The sequence below is a fragment of the Phyllopteryx taeniolatus genome, chromosome 3 (genome assembly GCF_024500385.1).
Source record: "Phyllopteryx taeniolatus isolate TA_2022b chromosome 3, UOR_Ptae_1.2, whole genome shotgun sequence".
NCBI lineage: Eukaryota > Metazoa > Chordata > Actinopteri > Syngnathiformes > Syngnathidae > Phyllopteryx > Phyllopteryx taeniolatus.
This window is the reverse complement of record NC_084504.1, coordinates 11,924,851-11,940,891: the sequence shown is the minus strand read 5'-3', so window position 1 is coordinate 11,940,891 and position 16,041 is coordinate 11,924,851. Positions and strand designations below refer to the sequence as shown.

At 41.6% G+C, this 16,041-nt stretch overlaps 1 protein-coding gene and 1 pseudogene across 2 annotated transcripts; both read left to right on the top strand.

The window, feature by feature from the left end:
- Nucleotides 1–4,313: 4,313 nt before the first annotated feature.
- LOC133475806 (zinc finger protein OZF-like) lies at nt 4,314–7,452 on the top strand (annotated as a pseudogene).
- A 2,318-nt stretch (nt 7,453–9,770) lies between these two features.
- LOC133475780 (gastrula zinc finger protein XlCGF8.2DB-like) lies at nt 9,771–15,869 on the top strand. Of its 2 annotated transcripts, none has more exons than XM_061769189.1 (2): nt 9,771–10,046; nt 12,802–15,869. In XM_061769189.1, exons 1-2 carry the CDS (start codon nt 9,869–9,871, stop codon nt 13,860–13,862), a joined length of 1,239 nt encoding a protein of 412 aa, XP_061625173.1. In that variant the 5' UTR covers nt 9,771–9,868; the 3' UTR covers nt 13,863–15,869. The 2 variants fall into 2 exon arrangements, with proteins under 2 accessions (XP_061625173.1, XP_061625174.1); XM_061769190.1 differs by lacking the exon at nt 9,771–10,046 and adding an exon at nt 10,053–11,656.
- Nucleotides 15,870–16,041: the final 172 nt, after the last annotated feature.

The window sequence follows — 16,041 nt, the reverse complement described above, 5'->3', positions numbered from 1 at the left end:
CAAATCATTCAAATGTTTGTTTTTTGTTTGTCAAAAGTAAGATGAGCCTTTGTTGTTTTTAGTCGGCAGTGGTTTTTGCTCCTTGCTTTCGTGCCTCAATTACATTTTCACCCAGTCTCTTCCTTATTGTTGAGTCATGTACACTGATTTTGGGGAGGCCTGCAGTTCTTCCGATATTGTCCGGGGTTCCTTTGTCACCTCCTGGATGAGTCGTCATTGTGCTCTTGGGGTAATTTTTGTAGGCCGGCCACTCCTGGGAAGGTTCACCACTGTTCCATGTTTTCCCCATTTGTGGAAAATGGCTCTCACCATTGTTCGCTAAAGTCCTAAAGCTTTAAAGAGACTGTAACCCTTTCCAGACTGATGGATGTCAATTACTTTATTTATCCTCTGCTCTTCAATGTCTTTGTATCATGGCATTTTGTTCCAGCTTTTTGAGAACTTTTGGCCGCTTTCATTCTGTTAGCCAGATTCTGTTTAACTGATTTCTTGATTGAACAAGTCAGGAGGTAGTCAGGCTTGGGTGTGGTCAGTGAAAATTAACTTTTTCACACAGGGTCAGGAAGCTTTGAATATTTTTTTCCCCCTTATGACAAAAAAAATGTTTAAAACATGTTTACTTGGCTTATCTCTGGTTACATTTGTTTGATGATCTTGGAGGTGGCAAAGGGCTAACAAGAGGCATATGATGACATGTATGCCAGGTTGAAGACTAAAGAAGGAGAAAAGGATCTATACAGGTTGTCCAGACATAGGGATAGAGATGGGAAGGATATGCAACAGGTTAGGGTGCTTAAGGATGGAGATGGAAATGTGTTGACGGGTGCCAGTAGTGTGCTGGACAGATGGAAAGAATACTTTAAACTTGGAGAATGAGAGAGAAGCCAGAGTAGAAGAGGCAATGATTAGTAAGGGGGAAGTTAGAAAGGCATTAAAGGGGATGAAAAATGGAAAGGCGGTTGGTCCTGATGACATTCCTGTGGAGGTATGGAAGCATCTAGGAGCGGTGGCTGTGGAGATTTTGACCAGCTTGTTCAATAGAATTCTAGCGTGTGAAAAGATGCCTGAGGAATGGAGGAAAAGTCTGCTGGTGCCCATTTTTAAGGAAAAGGGTGATGTGCAGGTCTGTGGGAACTATAAAGGAATAAAGCTGATGAGCCACACAATGAAGTTATGGGAAAGAGTCGTGGAGGCTAGACTCAGAACAGACGTGAGTATTTGCGAGCAACAGTATGGTTTCATGCCTACAAAGAATACCATCCATTCTCAATACCGCTTATCCTGTTCTGGGTCGCGGGGCACTGGAGCTTATCCCAGCTGATTTCGGACAAAAGGCGGAATACACCCTGAACTGGTCACCAGTCAGTCGCAGGGCACATAGAGACACCGACAACCATTCACACTCATATTTCTCCCCGTCACTGAGTGGGAGCTGAACCCACACTGCCTGCACCAATGTCAGGCGAATGTACCACTACACCATCAGTGACTAGAAAGAGTACCACAGATTTGCCTTGACGATGTGGATGGAGAAGTTACAGAGGTCAGAAGGAGCTACATTGTGTCTTTGTAGATCTAGAGAAAGCCTATGACAGAGTACCCAGAGAGGAACTGTGGTACTGCATGCGGAAGTCTGGAGTGGCAGAGAAGTATGTTAGAATAATTCAGGACATGTACGAGGGCAGCAGAACAGTGGTGAGATGTGCTGGAGGTGTCACTGAGGCGTTTAGGTGGGAATGCATCAGGGATCAGCCCTGAGCCCCTTCCTGTTTGCAGTGGTGATGGATAGGCTGACAGATGAGGTTAGACTGGAATCCCTGTGGACCATGATGTTTGGAGATGACATTGTGATCTGCAGTGAAAGCAGGGAGCAGGTGGAGGAACAGTTAGAAAGATGGAGGCATGCACTGGAAAGCAGCCGAAGTAAGACAATATATGTGCATGAATGAGAGAGGTGGTGGGGGAAGAGTGAGGCTACAGGGAGAAGAGATAGCAAGGGTGGAGGACTTTAAATACTTGGGGTCAACCATCCAGAGCAATGGTGAGTGTGGTCAGGAAGTGAAGAAACGGGTCCAAGCAGGTTGGAACGGGTGGAGGAAGGTGTCAGGTGTGTTATGTGACAGAAGAGTCTCTGCTAGGATTAAGGGCAACATTTATAAAACTGTGGTGAGGCCAGCCATGATGTATGGATTAGAGACTTTGGGTGCATCTCATGTCTATATTTGGAACTTCCTAGGTCCGCTGTTTACATGCTAGCTCCTCCCACCAGAAATTCCATCGAGGAGCCAGGATATTGCCAGAGGAGCGATGCAGGACGAGGTAGGAATGTTTGGGAGAAATAAGACAATCACCCCCCCACCTCTCCGCCCACAGCGCATTTTTGGACTAACTCTTAAATATATGTAAAGTGTTGATCTGTTGCTTATGAACCAACACACATTTTTTTTTCTTTATGCATTTCACAAAATGACAGCCTAATTACGCCACAATTCTTAGAAATACGTGGTTGGTCAGGTATAGTTATATACCCATGAGTCAGTGTAATGAAGTCATTTTAGTATTAACTCTGAAGCCCCACACTGCCTTCGAAATTGTAAATGTCTTTATGTGCCTTGGTACTCAGACTGACTATGTTGCACGTCTCCTAATCTTTGATCTTTGCACACTTATACTTTTGATACTGTATATACCATAGTTTTATTTAGCTTCTTTATACTGATGTTTTTTATTTATACCGTGTCGTGTAGCACCGTGGGCCCTTGAGTACCATAATTTCAATCCTGTGAATGTGCTACGCATATTGTAGAATTGACAATAAAAGTACCTTGTACTTCGTACCTTAAAATACTGCCCCAAATACATGTACTTAAGTATAAAAAAAAAATAAAAATGAGAGAGAAAAGAAATTTTAAGTATAATGAGTACACAAAGAACTATTCCAAAATTACAGAAGAAACCATTAATGTGAATGAAAATGTTCTATATTTGACTGGTGGAAGTACTGTAGTCAACTACCTGTTAAGGTATCAAGCAATTTTGATTAAATACATCTTTTTTTAGTGTGGGGAAACACGAGCATGTGAATTGTGTAATAAAATGGAATTGATTCTATATAAAATTATGAAGTGTTAAAAATATGAGAGAGGAGCTAATGCGAGGACAACAGGCTTAGATAAAACAGTTTAATTCAAACAATTTGTCTGGCTACATTTTCAATAAACATAAGAATAATTAACAAAAATAATAAATACATTAAACAGAGTGAGTATTTCAAACTCCACTATTAAACTGCAAAACTGTTGCAGCTCAAAAGGCATACATATCCACCATTCTGCATGGCCATGCAGCTGAACAGGACAGGTTCAAAAAGATTAAGTAAAGAAAAGATATTTTCTTTACTTAATTTTTATTTTGTTTTATGAAAATGACCAGTTTAGATTTGTGACCAAAGTAGTAATATTTTAAATAAATAAGTGGCGGTAATGTACAACAAGAAGTCCCTAAAATTAGCATCAAGTTAGCATAACAGCTAAAGCTGCAGCGACAACGAGGGACAAAAGTTGAAGAATTTACATTTGTGCACATACAACTTGGCAATAAAGATGATGAGGTTAATTAAGTCGTATTAATTTTTAAATGAGGCTTTACATGTTACAAAACCCAAAAGTAGCTGCAAGATTATTGTTATTTTAAAACTTTTTAGTCATAGGATTATAAAACAGTATATCTTATTATACACATTACAGCTGTACAGAACCATACATAATAATATACATATAACAATATGGTCTTAACTAACATGTATCACAATACTCGAAAAGATATACTATCATACATATAATAAGAAATATAACTATACATTTAAAATACAAATACAAACTTGAGAGGGATAAACTAGATTAAGCTAAAAGCATAGGAAAACACATTATTAATCAAAATTTTCTAGTGGAAATTGTTTTAAGAATGTTGTCTAACTTGTCTCTTGTCTCTTTGCCAGACTAAAGTGTGTGGAAGGCAAGAAAACCAAATGGGACAAGGGAACTGGGTGTCCCTTTCGCATATATTTGCTTTTATTTTTTTTTCAATTGTTGTGTATTGATAACATACGCTTTGGCGTTGACAAAACCGTACCCCCATGAAAGTCGCTTGAGAATTGAGCGAGTTGTGGCTTTATTTCAGTGCCCGTGCATTGCTTTCAATGGGAACGACGACCTCCCCAACATGGCCGCCACGTAGGCGCGTTGGTTAGCTGAGCTGCTACGGCGCGATCCTCATATCTATGATTCGAACGATTACTTCCGGTTCTGGTTCATCTGGCTCGGATAGGATTGGAAAGGAATGTTCCGACGCAAAAACGAGAATACGAAGAGGGCCTTAGTAAAGTTAGCATAGGGACGAAGTGCAAGGTTCAAGTGTTGTTCCTGTGCATTATACAACGTCATAATGTTGAAAGAGTTGGTAAGGGAGCGACTCATTGCGGCCGCCGACGAAATCTTCGGACTGTTTGAAAGAACGATAGCGTCGTACGACGAGCAACTTTGTCGAGCGAGAGAGGAGAGCGAGCGACACCGACGACAACTGGAAGCTGTTTGTAAGTCTCAAACTTTCATACACTTGGAAGGTTTGTTCGCTAAATGTGTATATTTACACAATTGTATTGATCTAATACGCTCGTTAAACGACATGAATGACGTCCGACAGTGGCTTCGTTAGGCCTCTTTTCGGGGGCGTCAGCTCGGTGACAAGGTGACACGCTCGTTTCTTCTTGCGCTTTCCATCTCTCGCTGTGTTTCATCTTTTGCCAATATGGACAAAAAGGCCCGCACGTCCTCAGTCGACAACAGAACAAAAGCTGCTTTAAGAGCCTGCTGCACACTGACCGACGTGGTCTAACCCGACTGGACTGGATCGGACAAACGCGTACACCATCGGTGTCAAACTCAAGGCCCGGGGGCCAGATGCGGCCGGCCACATCATTATATGTGTGTTTATTTACCTCAAACCTTACAGTGAAATACTTCAAAGTGATTTTACAGTAATTAACTACAGTTTCCACTGCATTATGGGCTTTTGGTTGATTTCACACAGAAAGTTACTGTATTTTGCATGCAGCAGAACTGTGAAGCCGTGTGCTCCCAGCATGCATTGCGCCATAAATTGTTGAACTGTTGCCATGAAAAGGATGATAATCCTTCATGTTCATGAATGATAAGGATTACCGTACCATTACCCATAGTTCGTTGAATGTGTGTCATATTTAAATCTCGCGTTACATGTATGTTGCACCTTTTTTCCGTATGAAACCATGACTGGGTTGTGTGCAATAGAGTGACATCACAGTATGTTCTGCTGCATGCTAAGCGTTACCTGGCCTACTTCTTCTGCAAGCCAAAAGAGCTCCAATTTGCCTTGTGTAACTCATCTGCACCACAATGAATCAAAACATTGGTTTTATGTTTTCAGTAAATTTACTGCCCAAAAAAATCTATATTGTATTGTCTATTGTAGAGTTGCCGACGTACTGCCGCAAATAAGCAATTGCACAATTGGATGCCCAGAACAGGGAGCCTGTATAGCCGTTTGATGCTGTGTATTCAGTAAATTGTACTTTATCAGATTTCTCAAACCATAAAAGATATATTACTAGTTAAGGAAGAAGCAGGTATGTGTGTGATGTGATGTTTTTAGCAAATAATCATTAACTTAGAATTTTATGGCTGAAACACGTTACCAAAAAGCTGGGACGGGCAAATTTTGTAATAATTTAGTTGCTTGTAATTAGTTACTCCCCAACACTGACTGTATGTCAGTAGTTGTGGTAATAAAATTGACTTGTGACTTGTGTGGTACAGACTTACAGCAGCTGATTGGTCATCAGGAAGAACTTCCCCCTCAGCCGCATGGGGGGAGCTCCAGTTGGGAGCAACAACCCCCTCACATTAAAGAGGAAGAGGAGGATCTACAACCACCTGACTTTAAGGAAGAAGATGAACATCTAGAGCCCTCCCACGTCAAGGAGGAAGAGGAGGGGTCTGAAATTTGCAAGTTTCCGCTGACTGGTGTCAGGGAGAGTGGAGGAGACAAAGACGGACGACTCGAGTGGTCACAGCTTCATCATCATCATAGTCTAATCGGAGAGCACTGTGGACGCCCAGCACGAGATAACCTCTTTGTTCCACTATCACACAGTGATGACATTGAAGAACCTTTGAGGAGTGACGCAGACTGCTCTGAAAAGGAGACAACTTTTAGCAACAAGGAACCTTCTCAAACACACACAGGAGAAAAACTCTTAAGTTGCTCAGTGTGTAGGAAAAGATTCTCTCAAAAGCGTCATCTGGTATCACACATGAGATCACACACGGGAGAAAAACCCTTTGGTTGCTCAGTGTGTGGTAAAAGATTCACTCTGAAGTCAACCATGGTAAAACACATTTTTCGGACACACACAGGAGAAAAACCTTTCAGTTGCTCCGTCTGTGATAAAATGTTCCCTTCTAAGTATGATGTGGCATCACATATGAGAACACACACAGGAGAAAAACCCTATAGTTGCTCAACTTGTGGCAAAACATTCTCTCATAAGCATCATCTGGTCGACCACATGAGAACACACACAGGAGAAAAACCCTTTGCTTGCTCAGTGTGCGATAAAAGATTCACTCTTAAGGCAACTATGTTAAAACACATTAGGACACACACAGGGGAAAAACCTTTCAGTTGCTCGGTCTGTGATAAAAAATTCTCTTCGAAGTATAATATGCTAAAACATGAGAACACACACAGGAGAATAAGCTTATAGTTGCTCTGTTTGTGGAAACTTTGCTCATAGGTCCACTTTCACTGCACACGGGAGAATATGCAACCAAGGGACAGTAAATGTTTTACAGTAGTACCCTGCGATACTGCAATTTGGCTTTTGCAGTAGGCCAGATTTTTGGGGGAAATTTAGAGGTTTTTTTTTTAGCGCTGTAAATGCAGTTTAGGTGTGCAGTACAGTATACTACAAATAAGAACCATCTTTCAGCTGATTCATCATCACCGTCTTGACCTAATTTTGGTATGTGTGCGTGTGTAAGCGTGTCATTGTCCAAATACTTATGGACCTAAGGCTGAGTTCTCAAAATGTAAACATCATGTGTAAATTGTACGAAAGCGGCATAGTTCATACATGTAGCGCCCTGTTTTATGTATTTTTTATTGTTTGCGATAAAGTACTACTTGCTTGTTGTTACTATATTGTTGATTTTGTCAGCTGTCCATGTCTGATTTTTATTGATGTGTTTGTGTTTTTTTGGTTTTTTTTTTTGTGTCCTTTTGTCAATTTCAACTTATTTCAGTGACCATTTTGAGGTGTTCTGTAATTCACAGAGGGGTTCGAACAATTTGGTCCACGTGTGAAAGTGGTTAAAACAATCTTTAAAAAATTTAGATTAAAAAAGGATGATCGGATACTGCTCTGTCATTATTATTAGTTATTGTTATTTCATAACAACGAGGCGCTCTAAAGTAGCCATGCCAGCGGTCTATCCAAAGGGAAGATGAAGTTTCGGGGTGGAGACCTAGCTCATAGATCTAGCTTACTGCATGTCGCAATTGTGCCAGATAACAGCTGATGCAAACAAAGGCCGTCAAGTTCTTATATAGTGAGGGACGGGTGACTCATGCCAGACTACACAATTTTAGTCACACCCCTCAAACAAATCGGAAAAACTGAAATGGTGAAAAATAGTTGAACACTGTTGGCTCTGTTTTTGTAGACAATCCACCTGCGCTTCAGTGTAAAAACGTGCGCGAAAGTGTTTGTCAGTTTGGCAGACCTGTCTGCGCCAAGCTGCGCTTTTCAGTGCAGTGAGGGTGTGGCCTTGAGGGTGTTATGTATAATGTGATTAGTGGCTATGCCCCACAGGTAAAATGTGACCTGGAGGTGAGACAGAAATTCTGGAAGGATCTTGACGAAGTAGTTCTGAGCATCCCAGACAGAGAGAGAGTCGTAATTGGTGCAGATTGTAATGGACATGTTGGTGAAGGTAATAAGGGTGATGAAGAAGTGATGGGTAAGTTTGGCATCCAGGAAAGGAACTTGGAGGGACAGAAGGTGGTAGACTTTGTCAAAAGGATGGAAATGGCTGTAGTGAACACTTTTTTTTCCAGAAGAGGCAGGAACATAGGGTGACCTGCAAGAGCGGAGGTAGAAGCATGCAGGTGGATTACATTTTGTGCAGACGAGGTCATCTGAAGGAGGTTACTGACTGTATGGTAGTGGTAGGGGAGAGTGTGGCTAGACAGCATAGGATGGTGGTGTGTAAGATGACTCTGGTGGTGGGGAGGAAGATTAGGAAGACAAAGGCAGAGCAGAGAACCATGTGGAAGCTGAGACAGGACAAGTGTTGTGCAGTTTTTCGGGAAGAGGTGAGACAGGCTCTCTGTGGACAGGAGGCGCTTCCAGAAGACTGGACCACTGCAGTCAAGGTGATCAGAGAGGCAGGCAGGAGAGTACTTGGTGTATCTTCTGACAGGAAAGGAGAGAAGGAGACTTGGTGGAGGAACCTCAAAGTACAAGAAATCATACAAGGAAAAAGGTTAGCTAAGAAGAAGTGGGACGCAGAGGACCGAGGAGAGGAGAAAGGAATATATTGAGATGCGACATAGGGAAAGGTAGAGGTGGCAAAGGCCAAACAAGAGGCATATGATGACATGTATGCCAGGTTGGACACTAAAGAAGGAGAAAATGATCTCTACAGGTTGGCCAGACAGAGGGATTGAGATGGGAAGGATGTGCAGCGGGTTAGGGTGGTTAAGGATAGAGATGCAAATGTGTTGACTGGTGCCGGTAGTGTGCTGGACAGATGGAAAGAAGACTTTGAAGAGTCGATGAATGAGGAAAATGAGAGAGAAGGAAGAGTAGAAGAGCTAAGTGTGGTGGACCAGGAAGTGGCAATGATTAGTAAGGGGGAAGTTCGCGTTACATGTATGTTGCACCTTTTTTCCGTATGAAACCATGACTGGGTTGTGTGCAATAGAGTGACATCACAGTATGTTCTGCTGCATGCTAAGCGTTACCTGGCCTACTTCTTCTGCAAGCCAAAAGAGCTCAAATTCCAAGATCACTGTGGAGGACCAACACCAGACAACCTTTTAGGTTCTCTGGCACCTTTTGAGAAGTGACGGAGACTGTGAAAGTGACAATAAACAGTCAAAATGCTCTGAAAAAAGAGGAGTCACTACAAGGAACCTCCTCAAACACAGATGAGAGCACACAGACGAGCACAAAAGAACTGCCGTCCCCATCACGACTCACGGCGGCACAGATCACTATCCTTGATATGATACCATGATTGATGGACTGCTGCCACAGTGGCAACCACGTGGAAAGTTCACACATTCAACATGGCCGCCACGCAGTAAGGTCTGTTAGTTGGATCTCGTCATATTGGCTATTTATGACCCAGAAACACTTGTCTACCTGTCCCTGTCTATATTGCACCAAAGGGCCAGTAAACAACAGTGGCATCAACTCTCAAAGAGAACAGCTAGCAAGGCTTGGTACAGCACAATTAAGTTCCCCAAAGGTACCAGATTTTTCAGTCTAATATAGTGTTTCTAGTGCGCTGCAGTTTTGTATTATTTCGTGTTTTTTCCCCCTCTTGACATGTTTTTTTCCCTGCACATTCGCTCAATCCACATTCCAGTCAGGCTGGTGGCGGTAATGCACCATTGAGCTGGTTTGCCAACTGCAAATAAAGCCCACAGAAGAAGAAGCACAAGACGGAAGTTAGCATAGCAACCAAAGCTGCAGCGACAACCAGTGACAGACCGCGGTGCAAGTGTTTTCACTTTTAGTGTTTGAACTGTCTACAGCACCAATATGTTGAAAGAGTTAGTAAGGGAGCGACTCATTGCTGCCGCTGACGAAATCTTCGGGCTGTTTGAGAAAACGATAACGTCGTACGAGGAGCAACTTTGTCGAGCGAGGGAGGAGAGCGAGAGACACCGACGACAACTGGAAGCTGTTTGCAAGACACAAATTGTGATACGCGTCGAAGGTCTGTTCACGAACGTTTACAACATTTTATTTAAGTGGGGCGATCATCGACATTAATGGTGTCGGTATTAGGTAGGAGTTAGTTATATTTCCTTTACTTTAACTATAGACGTTTACTGTCACGTGACTACATCCGGGTACTGGTCACCACGGGCGCCATATGGTAGGAGTGGGCGATACTGGGAATTTTGGTATCGATCCGATACCAAGTAAATACAGGGCTAGTATCGCCGATACCGATACGTTTTACTTGAAATGTCATGATCATTGAATAATTTTGTGGTTTTGCCTTGAGTTAGTTGATTATGATCATGGTAAAACACAGCACAAAGATCTTAGGCAATAAAAAGGCTTTTTTTTAATTGACTAACTACAACAATAGAACAAAATGTAACAAAAATAATAAAATAATAATTCTATTACTACAATTGTTTCAGAAACAAGTTATCCATCCATCCATTTTCTGCACTAGTGCAAAATAACAAAAAAAAAAGCAGATATGTAACAAAAATATAAATACGAATGTCAACATCACAACAAAAAATACCTTCAATTGCACGATATTGTGAAAAATAACGTCAGTAGTGCAAATAAAGTGTAAACTACAATTTGCTCTTATTCTTAACCTTTGCCTCCCTGCTCACAAAGCCCTCCAAGGAAGAATCCCTTGAGGTGCCCTTTTGGCTCTGTTCCCATAATGACAACAGGTTTATAGGTTTTTGTTCAGGAACAGCAACGTTTACATTCTTCCCTTTTATTGCACTGTCCCGCCTTCGAGAAAATCCTTTATGTAGGTAAAGATGTTGCCAGTAATGCCAGCTGTTTCTTTGCAATCTTGCACAGACAGGGAAATGTTGGCTCATTCATTTTCCAGTGGAAATTTGAGTAAATTGCTGGACGACAGAAGAGAAACTGCAGTATCGATCTCATCACGCTAGTATCGATCTAATTCCAATACTCACCTTGGTATCAATATTTAGATCGATACGCCCACCCCTACCATATGGATGGGTGGAGTCTTCACATTGCAACCACAAATGCGGCTTAACAGGGACAAATGATGGCCAATAAGTCTGTGGGAAGTTATTGGAGGCGAATACATTTTATTTGAGAAAAGTGGTATGGTGCTAATGTGACGTCATACAACTTCTGCTTTTGAAGACAGTTTCCGTATTGGTTGGGTGAATGCAAGTAAACAGCACAAAGGGTTACGGTACCGCACACCGAGTGACTTGGTCGAACCCGATTGAACTGTTGTGTGGTGTGCAGGGTTTGGCAGCTGTTTCCGTGAATGGCCGATGAGTCTGCCACTGGTTTTGGGCGCACACTTGTCGCAACGTCGCCGTTTACAGCCAATCGAAATGCACAGAAGCTTTCACTCACACTGAAAATACATTTCCAGGTTTGCGACAAACTTGTAATGCGTTTTTCCAGTACAAGTTCCAGAACGAGCGGCACGGTGGACGACTGGTTAGCACATCTGCCTCACAGTTCTGAGGACCTTGATTCAAATCCTGGCCCCGCCTGTGTGGAGTTTGCATGTTCTCCCCGTGCCAGCGTGGGTTTTCTCCAGGTACTCCGGTTTCCTGCCACATCTCAGAAACATGCACGGTAGGTTGATTGAAGACTCCAAATTGCCCGTCGGTGTGAATGTGAGTGCGAATGGTTGTTAGTTTATATGTACCCTGCGACTGGCTGGCGGCCAGTTCCGGGTGTACCCCGCCTCTCGCCTGAAGATAGCTGGGATTGGCTCCAGCACGCCCGCGACCCTAGTGAGGATAAGCGGTACAGAAAATGGATGCACGGACAACTGGCTGCAAGCTGTAAATAATCTGGTGTTGGCTCAAAGTTAAAAAGATGTACTAACTATTTCCACTGATATTTTGAAGGTATTACAATTCAGCTGGTGTTGAGTATTTTTCTAGACAAGTAGCGATAACGTTACAAATATCTGAGCACAGTGAAAATTGTTACTTTGATTTAAGTTGAGTAAACACGTTTTACAGTGTGGGTAGTGAGACTCATGACGTGATGCGGTGACAGTGTGTCCAACTTCCACGGTAAGTCGGAATTTATAAAGCTCAAAACACGTAAGGCCAGTGTTGTGTCTTCTCAGCCTTACCAACGTACAACAAAACATGTAACTTTACAGGTCGTGTTTTACGTGAGGAGCAGATGGCATGAATTCCATGTCGGGCTTGTAAGATTTGTCTCCCTTGCCGAGTTAGAGGTCCCTTACCCTAAGGAAGAGGTGGTGATTAAAAAAGTGATGTGGAAGGATCAATGTCATGTCATTGTGAAGCTGAGTGGGTACCAGTTCTATCTGCGCCCTTTTCGGCGCCACATCACTCGCTGTGGCGAGAGGGCACGCGGCCGTTGGCGGTTCATATCATAGAGAAGGCGCTCTTTCAACCACCAAAAAGACGGCAGCTTTCAACCACCGTGTCTTATATAGTGAGACTGTGTTAAGGAAGCATTAAAACATGTACTCACGAAAGTGCGACCACATGAAATTTTTAGTCAAAGACTGAAAAAAACAGGGTCGCATATGCGACCATTTGGGTTGCAGTCTCGAGCCCTGCTTGGAGATGCGCTTGGTGGAATTAGATTTTGGAGTCTGTGCTTGGGTTGTCCACCAACATGTCTGAAAGTTTACATCTCCATCACACAATGACAATGTTGTTTTTGTTAGAAAATATTTTTGTGTATTGTGGTGGGTATAGCAACAAAATTGGCTCGTGTCTTGTGTCCTGCAGACCTCGAACAGCTTATTGGTCACCAGGGAGAACTTCCACCTCAGCCACCAGGAGGAAGCCCCAATTTGGAGCAAGAGGATTCACAGCTCCCTAATGTTAAAGAGGAAGCGGATGATCAACAGCTCCCCCCTGTTAAGCAGGATGAGGAGGAGGCTGACATCAGTAAGTTTCTGTTGACTGGTGTCTCTGTGGAGAGTAAAGAGGATGAAAACGAACCAGCCGAGTTATCACAACTTCCCCATCACAGTCCAAGTGGTGATCACTGTGGAGGAGCAACACCAGACAACCTCTTTGGTCCTCTGTCAGACAGTGACAAAAAGGGAGCACCTTTGAGAAGTGACGGAGACTGTGAAAGTGACAATAAACAGTCAAAATGCTCTGAAAAGAAGAGAAGTCACTTCAAGAAACCTCAAACACACACGAGAGCACACAGACGAGAAACCCTTTTCAGGAGCTCATGTAGCAAAGCATTCTGTCATAAGCGAAGTCTGGTATCACACATGAGAAAACACACGGGAGAAAAACCCTTTTGTTGCTCAACTTGTGGTAAAAGTTTTACCCGAAAGCAAGGCATGGTTACACACATGAGAGTGCATTCTGGAGAAAAACCCTTTAGTTGCTTAACTTGTGGTAAAACATTCTCTTACAAGGAAAACTTGGTAACACACGTAAGAACACACACTGGAGAAAAACCCTTCAATTGCTCAACTTGTGGGAGAACATTCCCTCAAAAGACAGGTCTGGTATATCACATGAGAACACACACGGGAGAAAAACCCTTTAGTTGCTCAACTTGCGGTAAAACATTCTCTCAAAAGCAAAACATGGTATCACACATGAGAACTCACACGGGTGAAAAACCCTTCAGTTGCTCAACTTGTGGTAAAACATTCTCGCAAAAGCAAAACTTGGTACCACACATGAGAACACACAAGGGCGAAAAACTCTTTAGTTGCTCAACTTGTGGTAAAAGTTTTACTCAGAAACATAACATGGTAACACACATGAGAACACACATAGGAGACAATCCAAATGGAGGGGGTATAAATGTTTTACAGTAGTACCACGTAATACCCCAACATTAGAAACATTTCAAATTTCATTCAACTTAATTCTTCCAAAGAGCTGTAATTGCTTTTTTGTGTGCTGTGCACTCACTACACATCATTGTCACCTTTGTCATACTGCACAGCTAATTCATCTTACCGTAATCATCTTCACTCAATTTTTGTATCTTCACTGGTAATGATTTGCTCCTGTGTTTGTTTTCTGCTGAGACCTTCACCTACGAAATGATAAGCTTTTGTGTGTGTATCACTGTCCAACTACTGTGTAAGAAATGCATGTCCCACCTTAAAGGGCCTATTTAATCATGTGAATATTGACACTCGTTCCAAAGTTCTGGACTTACAAATGACGTTTGCAGGAAAAAATCCCCCCTCCCCCAAAAAGACTCTTGTAATTTTAGGCTTGTTTTTTGATGAAATATTTGGTTTCGGCGGGATTTTCGCACGTCCGCTTTTTGGACACATCGGCCTATATCACGGCCTGACAAGTTGATGGCAGATGGTGCAAATGTTTTCTCATTGAATTTATCTGTGTTCTGAATTATGTAAATTTTTGCCTATATTGAAAGTCTGGATGATGTTTTTTTTTTTTGATAATGATTGCAAATAGCGATGTGGAACATGTTGAAAGGCTTTTATTAGTTTTTTAAATTTAGTTATATATTTTTTTAAATTACGCGGTGAAATGGCCCTTTCAGGAAAGATAGCCATGTCATCCCACATGAATTCTTGCAGATTTATTTCTGCATATGTTAGGTCAATTTTGTATTAATTGCATCACAAATACATACAAAAAGACATTTGAAAAGAGTTACCATGGATGACAAAGGCATTTTTGTTTGGTGTATGGTGGTATTCTGTCACAGACGTGGACTTTGTCATAACTGGATCACCAGGCCAAAAGCATTATATCACTTAGTGTCCTAAAACTGCCACCTTTGGTAACCAACATTTATGTGTACAATCTACAGTGGGTACGGACCCCCTTAAATTTTTTGCTCTTTGTTTTATTGCAGCCATTTGCTAAAATCATGAAAGGTAATTTTTTTCCCCCTCATTAATGTACACACTTATGTAGACAGGTGTGTGGCTTTCCTAATCAAGTCTGAACAGTACAATCAAACACAGCAGGCCTCCAATGAAGATCTAGAACCACTTCAAGGATGATCAAAAGAAATGGACAGCACCCGAGTTAAATATGATGTCACAGTCAAGGGTCTGAATACTTACGGCTGTGTGATATTTCAGTTTTTCTTATTTAATAAATCTGCAAAAATTTAAAACATATATTTTTTTCTGTCAACATTGGGTGCTGTGTGTACATTAATGAGTTAATGAGTGAACTTAAATTATTTTAGCAAATAGCTGCAATATCGGTCTTCAGTTCTGCCACTGATGTCATACCACAATGTGAGGGGCGAGTGAATTTTAACGATGAAACAGGACACGTTCCAAAGGCAATTATAGTTATTTCCCGCTTGCTCCAAAATGGTTTATTATTGGAAGTGACCTGCCAGTTTCATTTTCTTGAGCAAATAATACATATAAATCATTTGATTTGTATGTATTATTTGCTCAAGAAAATTAGTTAGTGAAATACTGAGAATATTTTCACTCTCGCTGGTACTGCAATCGTTACAGCACCTTGAGAGTAACCAACTACGAAAAGAAAATAAGTGTGTGTGTCAAGAGGGAAAATAGAACACTGAGGTTTTTTAAAAATTATATTATTTTATTGTAGTTTACAATACAACAGTGAATGTCCAGTTTTCTTTTACGTGTTGTGTAATTTGAGATATTTTCAACTTCTGTTAAGTTTATTCTAAAACTAGTAATTTATCTTTGTGTCATTATGTTTGAAGACTGCTTGTGTGGAGAAATGGGCCAAAATAACACCAGAGTAATGCAAGCGACTAGTTTCTCCATACAGGAGGCATCTTGCAAACAAAGGCTTTTGTACAAAGTATTAAATAAATACCAGTTGGTGTGTTCAATACTTTTTCCCTATGTCATTGCACATTATTACAATTTAATTTCTGAGATTATTTGTTCTACTTTCTTTGTATGTTTTCTCCCTCATTAATGTATACACAACACCCCATATTGACAGGAAAAAAAAGAATTTTTGAAATCTTTGCAGCTTTATTAGAAAAGAAAAACTGAAATATCACAC

What these genes read in the sequence shown, in the direction of transcription:
- LOC133475780 (XM_061769189.1), top strand. Translation starts at nt 9,869, where the DNA reads ATGTTGAAAGAGTTAGTAAGGGAGCGACTCATTGCTGCCGCTGACGAA. An exon ending in AATTGTGATACGCGTCGAAG is followed by an intron (nt 10,047 to 12,801) that starts GTCTGTTCACGA and finishes TGTGTCCTGCAG; the next exon opens with ACCTCGAACAGCTTATTGGT.